Here is a 19005-nt window from a genome sequence, read left to right on the forward strand (position 1 = left end):
AGAAGGTAGATTGCGTGTATTCTACCTTTGGCGGAAAAAGACCTACTTTGTTCCCTCTGTGGATTTCAATTCATTACTTTTCCTAGTCCTATGGATTGGATTTGTGGCAGTCTTTTCCTTGCTTCTGAACGGACAATATCTCCTAGAACGCGTTGCTGTACAATTGGTGAACTTGGTTTGGGATAGGGTATTGAATGATATAGTCGTACAAACTGAACATATGTAAATTCCATGTGTTTTGCATTTAATTAAATTATTTTATCATCCCTATTACCGTCTACAATTATTTTGACATTGATACAGTGCATGAAATGCTAAAGACCTGAAATACTCAACTGTTTATAATTCACAGTAACTGTATGATGGCACATCTAATTATGATTAAATGTTCTGTTTTCAACATTATCCACTTCGTACATGCAGAATGTAATTGCATACAATGGGAACACTGCCCTACACCACCACGGGGTAGCTCACAAACATTTGCACAGAAGGTTGCATATTTTTCTGGTCGCAATACAACTGACCCAATGTCTTATTACAGGCTCACTCCATCACCAGCAAAGAAAAATATGCTCACTAACACAAAGCTGATCTACTTTGAATCTTTTCTTTTCCAGTTGTATACAGAAGGGTTTAACTTTTGGAGAGATGCTGTTCAGGGGAACGAATCACTATTGAAAGCGTGCCAGATACTACATCAAATGATTTTTCTGAACAAAATTATGCAGAAGATGTTGTGTCTTAGTATAGCTAAGATAAAAGATTTGAATACAATCAACATTCCCACATTTGCACTCTTTACGAACTGACAACGCTTCACAAACTACCCTTCAGAAACCGTAGACACCATGCTTCGCAATGGTTTATACAATTCATCAGGGACCAATAAGAGAGAATGGCTAGTGTGGCCGTTAAATACTAACGGATGTCATGTATGTTTTCTTTTTTGTTTAAATCTTTTTGTTAACATTGTTTCTGTTACAAAAACATACAACATGAACAGTGCACTTTCACCTTCATGCATGTTTTCTTGATTGGCTAATAACCTCAACATTGTCCCAAGTGAAGTATTTCTTAGCGGGACTGACTGCGAGCATACTTTAGTGCATTCCTTGGTGGGCAGGGAGGATCCGCTTCATGGGCGTGTAATGCTTCCATTTTTAAACTTGTCTTGCTATCTATACATCCGGATTTCAGATTGCTCTCATGAGAACTATTTGATGTTGAAGGATAAGAGCTGCTATGGCATGAAACCTGGCATTGCCTATCTGGTGACGGTTTCTGCAGTTGTTATTTGTTGCACACAAGTACCCTTTCCACCTGCCCACACATTTAGGGAGGCAATGCTTTGGCCTCCTACAAAGCTTTTGAATATGCACTTTGCTGCTTTGAGCAGACCGAAAGCCTTGTTGTTACAGAAGGTGGTGGCCTTAACATCTGCAAAGAAGATGTTTAATTTTCAAATTGTAAGCCCTCTTCTGAGATAGTTGCCACTTTGCACTAATTTCCCCCAACATTTTAGGAAACGTGTGCACTGCATTCTTAACATCTCTAGTACCGTCGAGTGGAGCACATTTTTAAGAAATAGGCTCTGCTTTGGTTAGTACATTGCAGATAATATCTGTAATGATTCTATCATTCATATACTCTGTGCTGGGAAGCATTTTTAGAGGTCTTCCGATAGTCCTGTTCATGATTGTCAGACTTTGCTTTTTCTGCTATGTAATGGTCCGTAGGAGGTCAAACGGAACTAGCACTTCCACATCTTCTCCTTTGTCATGAATGCATGATACAGTGTGTGTTTTGGCGCACCCTTGCTTCAGGAACTACATAAACACTGGTTCTTCTCCTTTTGGCCTGTCTGGCTATGCTGCGTGCAGCCTGTACTCTGCTGTCTTTTGTGCAATATTGATTGTTCCCTGGACATCTGCTTAGGAACGCAACTGGTTCGGTCTAGTTGGAAATTGACCTAGTAGTGAGCCCATTGAAATCCTACTTGCACTGTTGTCCTTTGCGCTTGCTGTTGTTCCTAAATGCATTCTAGGAGCCATCCTGAGACGTGTCTACTCCTAGTGATTTGGATCTTGGCTTGCCTTTTACAGATGCCTCACTGGTTGCTCCTCCTTCGCGACTGCTGAAGTGGATGGACGAGAACATGTTTGCTCAATAGATCTGATCTGATGGGTGCTTCTTGGAGCATAGTCTGTGGTGGCAGGGAACAGCAATGTTTTTTCTACCTTTCGAAACACATAAACAATCTGGCAGTTTGGAGTCATGAGAAAGTTTCCTGGCTTTATTTTAAAGTTTAATTGCTTTCTGAATTTGTTTTAAACATAGCTATTAACACTTGTAATGATTTTAAGAATAGCTTTCTCTATGCTCTTTGCTATTATAGAAGTATGATGCCATATTAGATTTTAAAAGGTTTTATACTTCTTGACCTTTATAGTTTAGTATTTGTTAAGGGATAGCTTTTAGTGACTTACGTCCAAGAAGTGGATTTCATGTGGTCAGGGTAGGCCAGGTTAGAATGGTACATTCACATGCTCATGTTTCCTAAGTTTTCTTCCTTTTTACACACAGTGACTTTTGATAAACATTTGTGTGTGTTACCTTGCAGGATAACATTCTCTGAATCTGCATTGCTTACATTGCCACTTTGCAGGCACACTATCACAACACCTATGACATCTAGTACAAAGGATAAAGTTCACTGTACTAATGTTATTCATGTTATAGTCCGATAAGCAATGATGCTATCCAACTAGAATAAACAATTGCTGCCTGACGGGGGTTACGACATGGTCATATGGGTGCTATTGGTCTATATACAGAACCGCTTCCTTGTTTGGACAGAGCAGCACTCAACTGACACTGCGAGGTCACTGCATGTTGGAATTCCAGCTCAGTTGATTCCTGTGTATCAACACAAGGGATGTATTTTTCTAACTGAGACTGGTAGCCTGATGATACTTACTCACAGATGATGGGGGGTTTAGTCCACCCGGGCAGGGTTTTGGCAGATTACCCATCCTTGGAAAGACATGGTTAGGAAGCACTAGGTAGGAGTACACTATACACAGTACTTATTTGCTTGGATAGATTCACTGTCTTAGCACAATGGTGGAAATGTTCATATTTTTAACTATTCTTGCAACTCTAATTACTTTAATCTATTGATTATCACAGCATACGTATCACAAGTCTTCATTAAATATTGAAACACCTTGCTGAGTATTTCTTGTGCATTTCTTTGGGTATGCTTGAGAGTCCAAAGAAAAGGGTTCTAGATGTGTCACCACTACTTACATTTGGGGGTTCAGGGTTGTCCTGCTCTGAGGTTGCACACACTTTTGAAGCCCTGTAAGGTTGGGGATCCAGATGGTGCATGTGGGCTAGCAGAGAGATAGGCTAGCATATCCTGAGAGTGTACATGAAATCAGTCTGACACAATCCTGACGTTTATGTTGTTTGACAAACGCACAGTTATACCAAGGAAGGTACAAGCCGTAAATACTGTTGTCAGCATGTGTGTTTGTTCGCTATTTCTTCGGTTATGAGACCTCTCTTGGGGAGTGGGGGGGGAAAGAGGATCCATCTTTAATTTTTCTTTAGGTGGCCTCCTCATTGCCTGAAATATTAGATTTGTACTGGGATTGATTCTTGTAGAGTCCATATGGTATTATACTATTTTCTAGATTGTTCTTTGTTTTATTTTATTTTTTCATACTTTCTAAGTTTCGCATAAACAGCGCATGTGCCATGTTTTCATTACATTTTATTTACAACAGGTAAAATACATTGGCAAAAGCCAATAGATCTCACATAGGCAAGACCTATTGGCTTTGCCAATACTTGTTTATGTTGAAACTGCATAGGCGTGTACATCGTTGGCAACACATCTGCATCACTGTGTTTAAGTGCACTGTAGCTAGTTCCCTGTTTCCGTGTACATTGCAACATGCTTCTTGACTGCTCAACAAATTATCAGTGGGCCCTTTCCCTGCTGTTATCTGGGACGTTGTTTTTGCAATTTTTTTCTGTTATCTGAGTTGCTACCATTTATTCAGCAACAATGGAAAAAATTGCTCAATTGCGGGCACTATTGTGATTTCACTGACCCCTGAACTCCTTTGTATTATTCATTTTCTGCGACCAAATAGGTTTATTAACAACTCAGATAAACTTCTACTGTGGTTTTAAAGGCTCCATGCATTGCTAAGACATGGTTGGGTATATCGTGCAACCCAAGGAAGTTGATGCAATGCTGCAGTGTCATTCCTGCACACTGCACGCATTTTGTGGCTGTATTGGTTTTGAGTAGTCTTTTTATGTTCTATTAAGTTAGAAAATCTATGATAAGTAGCTTCTGTTTATTGCAAAGCTCTTTTTCTTTGTAGCAATTGTAAATATGTATTACTTAATGGGCAAATGTGTTCTCTGTGATTTTGTTAGGCCTGGAAAGGAGACACCAGAGGGATACATAGATTTAGAAGCAATTGGGGAATCAAAGCGATCACTCCAGAGTGAACATTGACACAAATAGTTTGTGGGGGCTGATTTACTTTTAACCGTTGTGTCCAGGGAGGTTGTTTGGTTCCAAATGTTTGCTTGGGGAAGCAGCTTTCTTTGACTGCACTAGCTGCATCTTGCTTCTCTATGGCAGCCACTAAGGCATGCATGACCAACTACTTATCAAGAGGTCTCTGATGAAGAAGGAACGAACGGCATGATCAGAATCCCCTCCTTTATGACTTCTTTCCAGGGATGTTTTGAATTAGAAACGTCTTCACTTTTTGTTGTGCCTGTTCTAATTACGATAGAGCCCTTATATCAAGAAGCGCCATATGGGTAATTACCCGAAATCTCAGAAAGAGACCCTCACATTGTTTGGAATATCTTTCGGTATTTGATGGCTCCTATTTGAGGGAAGGTTCTGAAATTGATGACTTCACTTACTTGTTAAAATCTGGGCAAAAACACTACCTTTTAAAATGTAAACTAATTAACAGCTGTATTTGAAATATATATTTCATTTAGCCACAGACCATGCTTTGTTTTTTCTGAACCCACGCCCCCAGCATATATCAAAGAGATAAGCTCTTCTATCACATTATACTGGATAAGCATAACCAACAGCACCCGGCGGCACAAAGCACAGTCTGTGTCTCAGCTCCACCCCTTCTGAAAAAAAAACAGGCACCGACAACAGAGATTTCAATAGTTTTGTGCTTGTTCTCTAACTTTCCCATCTTTGCAGAAACCTGTGAAAGGTGTATCGATGTTAAGCTAAAACTTTTCCTGGAGGAAAGGAAGATTTTGGATCTAGTTTCAGATCAGGCTATAGCACAGAAACTGTAATTCTAAAAATATCTGACGATGAGCTTCACTTTCAACGCAAACGGGACTCCTTCCTTTGACGTCCTCTTAGACTTGTTGGCAATGTCTGACACAGTAAATCACTCCTATCTCCTTAAATTTGTTAACGACAGAATGGGGTGGAGAATTGCCCTCAATTGATGCTCATCATACCTAGAAAACAGTTTTCATAACTTAAATTAGCAAATTGTTTCTCCAGTCCCTGTTTGCTCCTTCTAGCTGTACCTCAGGGTTCCATTCTTTCTAGCACTATTTGCATTCTTAATGTGGGACCATTATCCTCTTCCCTCAAACATTACATACCACACTTACGCTGGTAATGCTGAGGTCCATTTGGAAATTTCGTTAAAATCACAGTTCAAGTTCACCTCAGACTCTACAAACGTAATACAGAGTTCCTTCTGAACTCTCCCTAATATTGCAAGCTTGGTCTAAGACTTGCTCTGTACTGAACTGCAGTTTCAACCCACCTTTGTGTAATGCTCAGAACCCGTAGGCTTCTTCTTGGATATGGATATGAACTCACAAGCGCATATTTGCCTATTTGATAAAGGGGCACAGCATCAGGTCATGCTTTTACCACATATTCATTCTTTCACTCCAGAAGATAATTTTAAACAAATGGTTCGATCCCTTGTTCTATCAAGGCTGGACTAGGGAAACTCGCTACTCTTAGGAATTTGCAAACTACACCAAACCCCTCTCCAAGCAGCCAAACTGGGAGCAGATAGACTGGCAAGGGAAGGAAAGAAAGGTTGATCTTGTATATCCAGTTCTTTTCACGTTCAGCCGGCTGCACATGGAGGCAAGAAATATCTATAAGATAGCATCCACAAGGCACTCTGTTTTGTAACCCCAACTATCTTGCTCAGACAATGGTCATCTTAGGTGCCCAGCTCCGACTTTAGAGCACAGAGACTGTTCATCTTGAAATCCCCTCATTCAAAATGTGAAAGAAAGTAAAACATTGCTTCTCTATGCATGCTCATTGGGTTTGGAACTTCATTGCACCTATGTATCAAAACAATGGCTTCTTAAAAGACCGTCAAAAAAATGTAAATGCTCAATGTTCCAGGTCCACTTCACACCTTAAATGAACTGTATCAGTTATACGTTTGGTCGACTGTGGAAGGTCTGTAATCCTCTAAATTTAGGGAAATATATGGCTTCCTGATTGGTTTTTTTTCTTGATAATCAGGTTTATTGGCATTTATAGCAAACAAAGCGTATAAAGACAGCAATAACTTATACACTGTATAAGATTCCATCAACATCAGACAACAGTACATCAAGCCTTGGATTAGGGACCTCGGAAGGGCCACCTCGCGGATTTAGCATAAGTGGAAAGAAGCTTGCATAATAATCAGAACAACAAATTTAGCCATTTGCCCCACACCTTTTTGAACTTCTCAGGACACCCCCTAGCCTCAAGGAGGGGTTCTTCTTGGGGTGCACACCAATCCACCCCTCGTTGCCATTTATGCACAGTAGGGGGTCTGGCCTGGGACCAAGCCGCCGCAATGTCTCGTTTAGCCACTGCAATCGCATTGCCCTAGAAGCGTTTGTCTGCTCTGGAGTCGTCGAGACCATCAAAAACTCCCAGAAGCAGACGTAAGGAGTCATGGGGAACCACCCATCCCAAAGTCTGCGTGAGCTCTGACTCGATCCCTGCCCAGAAGGGAGCAAGAAGAGGACATTGCCAGACCATGTGGTAGAAATCAGCCAGGGCATGGTTACATCGAATGCAGGCTGGGAAGGGGCGCAGTGGTAAGGTACGCCGTGTGCAAATAAAGTTGCACAAGACGAAATTTAGAGGCGGTCATCAGGGTTTTAGGGGCCATTAGTGCGTCCCACCAGTCCGCCTCTTCCAAGGGGCCCAACCACCCCTCCAAACGGGTTCGGAGAGAGTCTAGGCTCGCTGGGCCATTGTTCACCAGGGAGCTGTAACTCTGTGACCCCCCAGCCCCCCTCCCCCCCCTTCCATTTACCTAAGTCTCCCATCTTGACTTGGGCTTCCAGTGGGCTGAATTCAGGGAGGAAGGTGGTGGCTGGTGGGATGTGGGCATTAAGGGCGTGCCGAAGCTGCAAATATTTATAGAATTGGGAGGAGTGAAATAAATGATGACGTATCATGGAGCCAGGTGCCGTGCCACAAAGGCGTGCGTTGAGTAAGTTTCTTGTCCCATTGCGTGTAGCGTAGGGCAGAGCGACAAGTCATTAGGACCGCTTTAGTGACAGGCTGGATGGCGTGTGAAATGGGGGCCCCGTACAGATAGGCGAGGAGCTGCGGAAAGTCCATGGTTCTAAGCTTGGTACGGTAAGCCGGGTCGGACCTGCCACCAGCGAACCAGTCATGCACTACAATGAGTCTAGTGGCCAGGTTATACAGGTGGAGGTTGGTCACGCCCATACCTCCATCAAAGGGAGAAATTCGGCAGAGAGCCAGGCCCACACGAGGCCTCCCGCCTCCCCATAAAAACTGGGTAAGTATACCATCAAACTTGCGGAACCAACCGTCCGGAAGATGAAAGGTAATATTTTGAAGAAGATATAAAAAGCTGGGGAGGATCGTCATTTTAAAAAGTGCCCCTCTTCCGAGGGGTTTGAGCGGGAGAGACTCCCAGCGTTTGAAATCAACCTTGGCCTTTGTGACTAGCGGTGTGAGATTAAGAGCCCATTCCAGGTCTGGAAGCAGGTTTATCCAGAACCCCAATTATTTGAACGATTGGCATTGCAGGGGGATAGTTGATTGCCAATTAAAGCAGGCCCTCGACAAGTGGAGGAGAACTAAAGTGGACTTCCCCGGATTAAGCTCAAGGCCCGAGACGCCCTCAAAGGCCCGAGAACCTCTAGGCATCGTGAGCCAGAGCCCTCCGGTTCGGCCAAAAAAAGGACTTCATCCACGTATAGGGCAATTTTGTCTACATGGTGGGGATCCCAGGACCAGCCTTAAATGAGGGTGTCAGCACGAACAAGACAGGCCAGGGGCTCCTTCGCCAGCCCGAATAAGAGTGGCGAGAGGGGGCATACCTGACGGGTGCCTCTCCGGATAGGGAAGGCCACGGGGAGGACTCCATTAGTTAGGACTCGTGCTCTAGGGTTGGAATACAGGACTCGGATAGCTCGTCGTGCTCTAGTGTTGGAATACAGGACTCTGATAGCTCGTCTAAAAAGGGGACCGAAGCCCATCCCGATGAGTGTCCTCCAGATAGCTCCAATCGACTGTGCCGAAGACCTTCTCCAAGTCCACGAGGAGCAGCACCAGATATGGGGTGACGAGGTGACAGTGTGCAAGGGCGAGGTGGAGGGGTCGTATGCAATGCCGGGTACCCCGAGCGGGCATGAAAACACACTGGTCTGGGTGGACCAATTTGTGTAGCGGGGGGCGGAGGCGCTGGGCTAGAGCAGTGGCAAATATCTTCATCTCGGTGTTGATGAGAGAAATCGGGCAGTAGTCCTCGCAGGAGAGGGAAGGCGGTTGGGTCTTTGGAATGGCCACAATAGTAGCCACATCGGTCTCCAAAGGGAAGGAGCTGCTCTCTGTCACGTGTTTAAAAAGATCAACTAAGTGGGGGACCAGGACATCACGGTACGTCGGGTAGTATTCCTTTGGACAGCCATCTGGCCCAGGTGTTTTGCCGGTGTGCAGTAGGGAGATAGCTCCCTGCACCTCCTCGAGGGTAAAGAGCAGGTCGAGGTCTGTGGATTCCTCCTGGGCAATGCAATGGAGCCGGACCTCGGCTCGCTCCACAAGGGCCGACGGAGAAGTCTCTTGGGTCTAGGCGGAGGAAAGCCGGGCGTAGTAGTCCGTGAAGGTTTGGGCGATAGCCCGGGAGGTACAGTGATGGATACCACCATCAGTATTGACGAAAATCCTCGTCTCCGTTGTGAAGATCTGGCCAATTTCTTCTTCCAGAAAATTAATCTCATCTACTCCTCCTTTCCATCCTCAGAGCAGACTACTTTGAAGGAGACACCTTTATGTCCCCCACAGGGAAACACATCTAACTGCCCTCCAGTGTTGGCGGAATTTCCCCAGATGGATGCGGACCATCTCACCTCCCTCATGCATCAGGTGAAATCAGGCTCCCCTAGGGACCCAGCACCTCCACACATTCTAGTCTCTGCTACACAGACCATCCTCCCTACACTGCTAGCAGTACTTAACACCTCGATCTCCACCAGCACTGTCCCTGTGGCTTGGAAACAGGCCATGGTGAGGGCCCTTGTTAAAAAACCTAACTTGGACACCAAAAACCTTAACAACTTTCGCCTGATCTCCTTGCTGCCTTGGGCAGCTAAAATCTTGGAGAAATACATAAACGGCCTATTAACAACTTTTCTCGAACAAAACCAGCTGCTCGATCCCTCCCAGACAGGCTTTCGCCCCAAGCATGGGACCGAGACTGCACTACATGCTGTCACAGAGGAGTGCAGGATGATCTTAGATAGGGGAGGATCGGTGGCAGTCATCCTCCTCGATCTGAGCGCTGCATTTGATGCCGTTAACCACGATATCGTCTTGCAGCGTCTCCTGGACACCGGAATATCTGACAGGGCCCTGGAGTGGCTCAGGTCCTACCTGAATGATAGATCTTTCCAGGTGTACGAGGGCAATGTCACCTCCTCCAGTAAGCCCCTGGGATGTGGAGTCCCGCAGGGATCATCGTTGAGCCCGACGTTATTTAACGTCTACATGAGGCCACTGGCTGAGATCGTCTGTCCGTATGGTATTAAGATCATTACCTACGCGGACGATACTCAGCTAGTGGTCTCTCTGGCACAGGAAGGGGGATACTCAGCGTGTGTGGATCTTGCTGGCTGCCTGGTTATGGTTAAGAGCTGGATTACCAAGTCTTGTCTCAAACTCAACGGAGACAAGACTGAGCTCATGCTCCTAGGTCGTCTCGCACCATCTTCTATCGACACTCTTTGGCCACCCACCTTAGGACCTGCCCCTGCACCTAATGATACCATTAAGAGCCTTGGTGTCTGGCTGGATAGGTCCCTGTCATTTGACCAGCAGGCAATAAGACTATCTTCCATCTGTTTCGGCATCCTTAGAGTCATCAGAAAGCTCCTCCCTCTACTGCCCTTCGAAGCAAGAAAGACCGTGGTCTTGGGCCTGATCCAATCACGGTTGGATTTCGGGAATGCTTTATATCTGGGAGCTCCTGATTTTTCTCTGCGCAAACTGCAGTTGATACAGAATTGTGCAGCACGGACTCTTTTACAAATCCCCCGCGGATCTTCGGTAAAGTCTGGCCTAAGGAGACTGCACTGGCTTCCCGTTAGGGAAAGAGTTAATTTCAAATCACTCTGTATTGCACATCAGGCCTTCTGGTCTTTAGGCCCAGCAATTAATCTTCCCCTTATTACACCATATCATCCTGCCAGACAGCTGCGCTCAACTTCTGCCAATCTGGTCATTGTGCAGAAAATAAAGAAATCAAGATCGTGAGGACGCTCCTTTTCCTATAATGTGGCCAAGCTGTGGAATGCCCTTCCCCAGCATTTAAGATCTAACCCGACCTCATTTCTTTCCGCAAACAGCTGAAAACGCTTCTGTTCATCAACTAGTAATTGGGTAAGACATCCCTCCCTCAAGCTACCTAAGCCTCAGTTGGTATTCTTAGTGCTTGGACGCCTCAGGGCAGCTATGTGCGCTTTAGAAAACTCAATTCATTCATTTGATTTCAGGGATAATGCGGTTATCCTTGGAATAGGAAACCAGGTTGTGTAGCAGTTTCCCATTGTTGTCCCCACACCCATAAACACGGGCCACAGAAGAGCACCATAACATCTTAGCTGAATCTTGGTGACCTGTCTGATCTCTTCCCGGAGCATCGGCAGCTGCCGGGCAGAGTGAGCTTCATCCGCAGCATCCAGGTCAAATTCTAATTGTGTGTAGTGTCCTAGCATGGACACGTTCTAGTGTTCAGGAGTGATGTACTATGCTTTACACCCACCCACCACAGACGTCATGGTGTCACATGACGGTGCCAATAAAAGAGGCCGAGCGCACGTGCTCGTGGCCATTCTTACTACCCCTAACTGAGTGCCTGTGTCACATCTTTACCATAGCATGAAGGCCTAGGGCCCCATCATTACACTGGCGGCGAGGTCGGTACGTGCGCCCATGCGTGCCTCTGCCCAAATTTAATGAAAAGGGGGAAGAGAGCTACCCGCCTGGAGGGCAACCCCTGCGTCACGGCACAACGTGCCGAGAAGCCCCTGGGCACGTCGGAGCCCCGCTACACAGCCCGCAGTGACCGGGAGGCCCACCGCGAGCAGCCCCTGCCTGAGTGTGCCTGGGGGAAGATGAGCGACCCGAGCGGAGCCCACCCGCATCGGTCGCAACAGAAGGCAGAGTGAGAGCCCAGCGGTGCCTAGCCCGCATCAAGGTGCCCAGCAGAGAAGCAGCAGGACGTTGCGGCACAGCGGAGCCCACCCGCGACAGCCGCGACGCCAGTCGGACTTGTGGTGAGCCCGTAGGCTACCCAGAATCACTGTCCTCTGACAAGGAAAAGACCAGGGAGACACATGCAGAGTGCGCGTGCTGCATGGAGAAGCCTGGCCAGGCAAGAGGAAACTAGATCGGTCCAAGTTATGCCGCGAAGTGGAAAAGGAGAAAAGGATAATGAGATCTGAGTGGCACGTTTACCACCGCAAGAAGAAAAAGTTAAAGAGATTTGTGTGGCACGTTTGCCACCGCAAGAAGAAAAGAAGGAAGAGACTTGAGTGGCACGTTTGCCACTGCCAGAATGGAAGGAAGTATATCCGAGTGGCCTGTTGCCACTGTTAAGAGTGAAAGGAGAAGTCAGTGTGACGCGATGTCCCCACAGCGAACCAACTGAGGAAAAGAGAGAGGAGTGTAGGAAGACAACTCACACTCCCGAGGATAAGGAAGGCGACAAGTGCCAGGACACCGGAACACAAGTCCTGGTAAACGCCGTGGCACCGCGAGAAGACCGGCTAATCCACGATGCTTCCGCACACCCAGGATCTGCGGAGATGAGCAGATGAGACCGTTTGTGACATCCACCTTTGGGGTCACACGGACACTGGACAATGCCAGCCGTGGTGGCCCAGGGGCAGAGGCCTCCGGGACAACAGTCCCCACGACGAGAGATGGTCATCAGCCACCCGTCCGCAAAGGTCTGGGGAGGGCGAAGACATCGCAAGCAAAGACAGGAGCAAACCGCTACCCTCTGGAGGAGGCTGTGGACCCTGAGGTGAGACCCATCATCTCCTCCATACCCCCACTGACGGCGGCGTTAGAGCAACATGATGCGGTACACCCAGCCCAGTGCAAATCTGGAAAAGAGGGCCTCAAGGATATCCCGTGGCAGGGGAACACCTTCGAGAGGGGCAATTCTGGTGAGAGGGATGCCTTGCAACACACCTGTCTTTTGCCAAGTAGGATGCATGCCGCGGATGAAGACAAATCCAGGACTGGATAACGCACACCAACGTCTAGCGGCGAACCACAAGAACTCCAACTGCGTTTGTCGCCACAGAAGGAAGATAATGATAGACTGTGAGGTCAACCTCAGGGCAGAGTCGACAACAGTCTGAATCCATTGAGCACCCCTGGCTTATGCCTGAATGAACTAGTGATCTCTGCGGCAGACAGAACATCGGCTGCAACAGACAGTAGCGGCGGATGAAGAGACTCTGCAGTAGTTTGGTCACTGTACTACATCCAAGTAATATGTGGTTTTTCTTCACAGGTTGAACTTTGGCGTTGGGTTTTTGTTATTAAAAATTGGGAGGGATGTAGTGTCCTAGCATGGACACGTTCTAGTGTTCAGGAGTGATGTACTTTACTTTACACCCACCCACCACATACGTCATGGTGTCACATGACGCTGCCAATAAAAGAGGCCGAGCGCCCGTGCTCGCGGCCATTCTTACTACCCCTAACTGAGTGTCCGTGTCACGTCTTTACCACAGCATGAGGGCCTAGGGCCCCATCATTACATCGTGTGGCCTGGGCCTCTAACTGAGCCAAACGGGGCGTCTGTGCTGCCCGTTTCGTGTGAACCAGACCCCTTGCCACACCACGCATTGTAGCCTTACCGGCCTCCCACAGCGTACCCGGTGAAGGAACTGAGCCCTTGTTAGTCAGGAAGTATTGTTCTAGTTCCACTGCGAGGGTGTCCCTAATCTTCGCATCCTGCAGGAACCATGCAATCAATTGCCAGACCGGCTGATTGGGGGCAGCCAGCAAGGTCTCATGGTGGGTGTGGCAGCAGCAGTCCAATAGGCCTCACTTCCAGGTCCGCTCGAGAGGGAGTGCCGGTGAGGGCCCGCTCATTCACAGGCACCGGGGTCAATAACGGCCACACTGGGCTGTTAGGAGCGTCCGGGATCACAGAGCCTATGCTGTGGCTGCGGGCAGAAGGATCAGGGGCAGCCGGGGTCCGCCACCCCGCCCCGGCGGCCGCATATGCCTCTCGGGCTGCGCGCGTGATAAGTGTGCCGGGGGGGGGCGTTGATCCCAAGGGAGGATTGCCGTGTGACTGGCCGTGCAGTCACACGGCAGTCCCAAAGGCGAGACCCATTGGCTAGGCCAATGCTTGTTCACTTTGGATATCATGCGCTCCTGTCTCTGTGTTATGCCTGTATTATTTATAGTCTGATCTTTATATATATGTTATATGTAGTGCTTCTGCTTGCAACCTATAACTGGCTTTTAATCTTCAATATTCTGCTTTACCTATTGTTGCCTAGATTTTTGCTGTATTACTTGCATCTGTTTGCTCAATGTCATAAAACATGGCCCTATAAAAAGTGTTCTGCCAAACCAATTAGTCTGGTCCGTACTGTGTAAAACATTAGATAAGTAAATCTGTGTATAACTATTTATATATATTTTCTCTCCCGTTTACTTAGGAACAGCTGGATGTAGCTCTCTCCAAAATCTGCAAAAACTTTGATGTCAATCACTACACTAAGGTTCAAGAGGCATATCGACTCCTGGGAAAGACTCAGGTGAGAATTGGGCATATTAACTTAAGTTAAAACTAAAAAGAGCTAACCACTTCAATTTCTAAACCTTTCAGGATTCAGCTAACACATCTGGAATACACTTTGCTCTGATTATAGAGGGGCTCTTCTTCTGGCACTCTTTACTCCACCAATGAAGAGATCTGAAAGGAAACGGACAGGCTACACACAAGTAGTGAACATAGAAAATGTACCTGTAAATTGTAAATACTGACGTATAGGAAGTCAAGATAGACACGTAATAACTACACCACATAGTGTGTTTTTGGGCAATCATATTTGCTCTGCGCTCTAGAAAAGAAATAGCAAGCACAGGTAAGTGTATTGAAGAACGACCAATCAAATGAAAAGAAAAAGGAGAGTATAGTAATCCCTGTGAGCCACATAGCGTCTTTCTGAAATCTTCACCAGTCTCTCTCAGGTCAGCTCTTTTTTTCACCCTCACCACAGGTGGTATGTCTCAGAGGTCCTCGGAGTAATGTATCACATTGTTTTCCAGCGTGGGCTTTCCTTTAATATTGCATGTTGTTAGAGTATCCTTCGACATCCTAAAGAGCGCCATGGAACACATTCTGAAAGTGTTGGTACAATCTTAACCTCTCAAATTAGAGTAATATATGTACCTAGTTAGGGTTCTAATCCTTTTGCTAAGTTCAGAAATCAGAGACCATCGGGGTACATGCCATACATTTCAGGGTATGTATGGAGATATTTTTATCTCGGCATATACAGAGAGATTTTTCTTTATCATGGAGTGCTGAGCAGTCTATCAAAATCATTGTTGATGCTAATTGAACTGGCAGATGAGGTGAATCACCCAGCTATTAAAGAAGGCGACTTTAACAACTTTCCTAGAAGGGATCTTTATGCATAAATCATGTACAGTGCCCAGATTACAGGGTGTGATCTGTTTTTGTTTGTTGGAATCACTGCATCAGGCCTCTGCCTACTTCGTGAATGTCTCTAAAGTCACGTAAACTGATTATGAAACCAAACATATGAAGATCTTGCAGTCTGAAACATAATTTAGGATTGCACCTTCCTTTCTAAATTATTACAGTTTTTAAATCTAACAAGGAAATCTCGCTCACGCTAGCCAAGCATCACCCATGCTTTGAAATTCGGAAATATTTACAACAAGGGGTGGTGAGGGACAGAGTCTCTGAATTAAACAGAATACTCTCACCCAGTCAAGAGATCAGGGCTAGATCCAACACCGTTTTTTAGCTCACTGCACCATCCCAGTTTCAGAACCTGGCTGTATGCAAATTAGTCTGTTCCTGTCCCAGTGCATGATGGGAACAGGGCAAACCAAACTACAAAAGCCAATTCTTACACTGGGAAGGAAACAAGCTACCGGGGACCGGTTTCTGGCATTTCAGCCTCTTCGGCCCGGCTTGCTTGAATCCTGATGGTGCAATGAGCAAGGGACTCACATCTGAGCATACCCTTCCACGCTTAGGGTGGACAAAAATATTTACAACAAGGGGTGGTGAGGGACAGAGTCTCTGAATTAAACAGAATACTCTCACCCAGTCAAGAGATCAGGGCTAGATCCAACACCGTTTTTTAGCTCACTGCACCATCCCAGTTTCAGAACCTGGCTGTATGCAAATTAGTCTGTTCCTGTCCCAGTGCATGATGGGAACAGGGCAAACCAAACTACAAAAGCCAATTCTTACACTGGGAAGGAAACAAGCTACCGGGGACCGGTTTCTGGCATTTCAGCCTCTTCGGCCCGGCTTGCTTGAATCCTGATGGTGCAATGAGCAAGGGACTCACATCTGAGCATACCCTTCCACGCTTAGGGTGGACAAAAATATTTACAACAAGGGGTGGTGAGGGACAGAGTCTCTGAATTAAACAGAATACTCTCACCCAGTCAAGAGATCAGGGCTAGATCCAACACCGTTTTTTAGCTCACTGCACCATCCCAGTTTCAGAACCTGGCTGTATGCAAATTAGTCTGTTCCTGTCCCAGTGCATGATGGGAACAGGGCAAACCAAACTACAAAAGCCAATTCTTACACTGGGAAGGAAACAAGCTACCGGGGACCGGTTTCTGGCATTTCAGCCTCTTCGGCCCGGCTTGCTTGAATCCTGATGGTGCAATGAGCAAGGGACTCACATCTGAGCATACCCTTCCACGCTTAGGGTGGACAAAAATATTTACAACAAGGAGTGGTGAGGGACAGAGTCTCTGAATTAAACAGAATACTCTCACCCAGTCAAGAGATCAGGGCTAGATCCAACACCGTTTTTTAGCTCACTGCACCATCCCAGTTTCAGAACCTGGCTGTATGCAAATTAGTCTGTTCCTGTCCCAGTGCATGATGGGAACAGGGCAAACCAAACTACAAAAGCCAATTCTTACACTGGGAAGGAAACAAGCTACCGGGGACCGGTTTCTGGCATTTCAGCCTCTTCGGCCCGGCTTGCTTGAATCCTGATGGTGCAATGAGCAAGGGACTCACATCTGAGCATACCCTTCCACGCTTAGGGTGGACAAAAATATTTACAACAAGGGGTGGTGAGGGACAGAGTCTCTGAATTAAACAGAATACTCTCACCCAGTCAAGAGATCAGGGCTAGATCCAACACCGTTTTTTAGCTCACTGCACCATCCCAGTTTCAGAACCTGGCTGTATGCAAATTAGTCTGTTCCTGTCCCAGTGCATGATGGGAACAGGGCAAACCAAACTACAAAAGCCAATTCTTACACTGGGAAGGAAACAAGCTACCGGGGACCGGTTTCTGGCATTTCAGCCTCTTCGGCCCGGCTTGCTTGAATCCTGATGGTGCAATGAGCAAGGGACTCACATCTGAGCATACCCTTCCACGCTTAGGGTGGACAAAAATATTTACAACAAGGGGTGGTGAGGGACAGAGTCTCTGAATTAAACAGAATACTCTCACCCAGTCAAGAGATCAGGGCTAGATCCAACACCGTTTTTTAGCTCACTGCACCATCCCAGTTTCAGAACCTGGCTGTATGCAAATTAGTCTGTTCCTGTCCCAGTGCATGATGGGAACAGGGCAAACCAAACTACAAAAGCCAATTCTTACACTGGGAAGGAAACAAGCTACCGGGGACCGGTTTCTGGCATTTCAGCCTCTTCGGCCCGGCTTGCTTGAATCCTGATGGTGCAATGAGCAAGGGACTCACATCTGAGCATACCCTTCCACGCTTAGGGTGGACAAAAATATTTACAACAAGGGGTGGTGAGGGACAGAGTCTCTGAATTAAACAGAATACTCTCACCCAGTCAAGAGATCAGGGCTAGATCCAACACCGTTTTTTAGCTCACTGCACCATCCCAGTTTCAGAACCTGGCTGTATGCAAATTAGTCTGTTCCTGTCCCAGTGCATGATGGGAACAGGGCAAACCAAACTACAAAAGCCAATTCTTACACTGGGAAGGAAACAAGCTACCGGGGACCGGTTTCTGGCATTTCAGCCTCTTCGGCCCGGCTTGCTTGAATCCTGATGGTGCAATGAGCAAGGGACTCACATCTGAGCATACCCTTCCACGCTGGGCCAGGGACAGACTGATTTGCATATAGTCAGGTTCTGAGCTGGGATGGGGCAGTGAGATAAATAACGGTGATGGATCAAGCCCTGATCTTTGGACTGGGTAAGAGTGGTCTGCTTAACTCAGACACTCTGTTCATCACCACCCCCTTTTGTAAATCGTTTTTGGCCACTACAGGTGTGGCAGGGTATACTCAGACATGAGTCCCTTTCTCACTGCTCCATCAGGATTCAAGCAAGCCGGGCTGAAGAAGGCTGAAATGCCAGAAACTGGTCCCCGGTAGCTTGTCTCCTTTCTGGTGAAGAATTGGCTTGGTAGTTTAGTCTGCCCTGTTCCCATGATGCACTGGGCCAGGGACAGACTGATTTGCATATAGTCAGGTTCTGAGCTGGGATGGGGCAGTGAGATAAATAACGGTGATGGATCAAGCCCTGATCTTTGGACTGGGTAAGAGTGGTCTGCTTAACTCAGACACTCTGTTCATCACCACCCCCTTTTGTAAATCGTTTTTGGCCACTACAGGTGTGGCAGGGTATACTCAGACATGAGTCCCTTTCTCACTGCTCCATCAGGATTCAAGCAAGCCGGGCTGAAGAAGGCTGAAATGCCAGAAACTGGTCCCCGGTAGCTTGTCTCCTTTCTGGTGAAGAATTGGCTTGGTAGTTTAGTCTGCCCTGTTCCCATGATGCACTGGGCCAGGGACAGACTGATTTGCATATAGTCAGGTTCTGAGCTGGGATGGGGCAGTGAGATAAATAACGGTGATGGATCAAGCCCTGATCTTTGGACTGGGTAAGAGTGGTCTGCTTAACTCAGACACTCTGTTCATCACCACCCCCTTTTGTAAATCGTTTTTGGCCACTACAGGTGTGGCAGGGTATACTCAGACATGAGTCCCTTTCTCACTGCTCCATCAGGATTCAAGCAAGCCGGGCTGAAGAAGGCTGAAATGCCAGAAACTGGTCCCCGGTAGCTTGTCTCCTTTCTGGTGAAGAATTGGCTTGGTAGTTTAGTCTGCCCTGTTCCCATGATGCACTGGGCCAGGGACAGACTGATTTGCATATAGTCAGGTTCTGAG

General features: G+C 46.9%; 1 protein-coding gene across 1 annotated transcript in view; it reads left to right on the forward strand.

The window, feature by feature from the left end:
* The window catches only part of VPS50 (VPS50 subunit of EARP/GARPII complex), a 791964-nt gene that overhangs the window by 191788 nt on the left and 581171 nt on the right, over nt 1-19005 (forward strand). The window contains exon 11 of the mRNA XM_086941875.1: nt 14281-14379. Within this exon, the coding sequence (XP_086798001.1) occupies nt 14281-14379 (99 nt within the window). The remainder of the gene's footprint in view (nt 1-14280; nt 14380-19005) is intronic.

The sequence above is a fragment of the Lissotriton vulgaris genome, chromosome 10, assembly GCF_964263255.1.
Source record: "Lissotriton vulgaris chromosome 10, aLisVul1.2, whole genome shotgun sequence".
Taxonomy (NCBI): Eukaryota; Metazoa; Chordata; class Amphibia; order Caudata; family Salamandridae; genus Lissotriton; species Lissotriton vulgaris.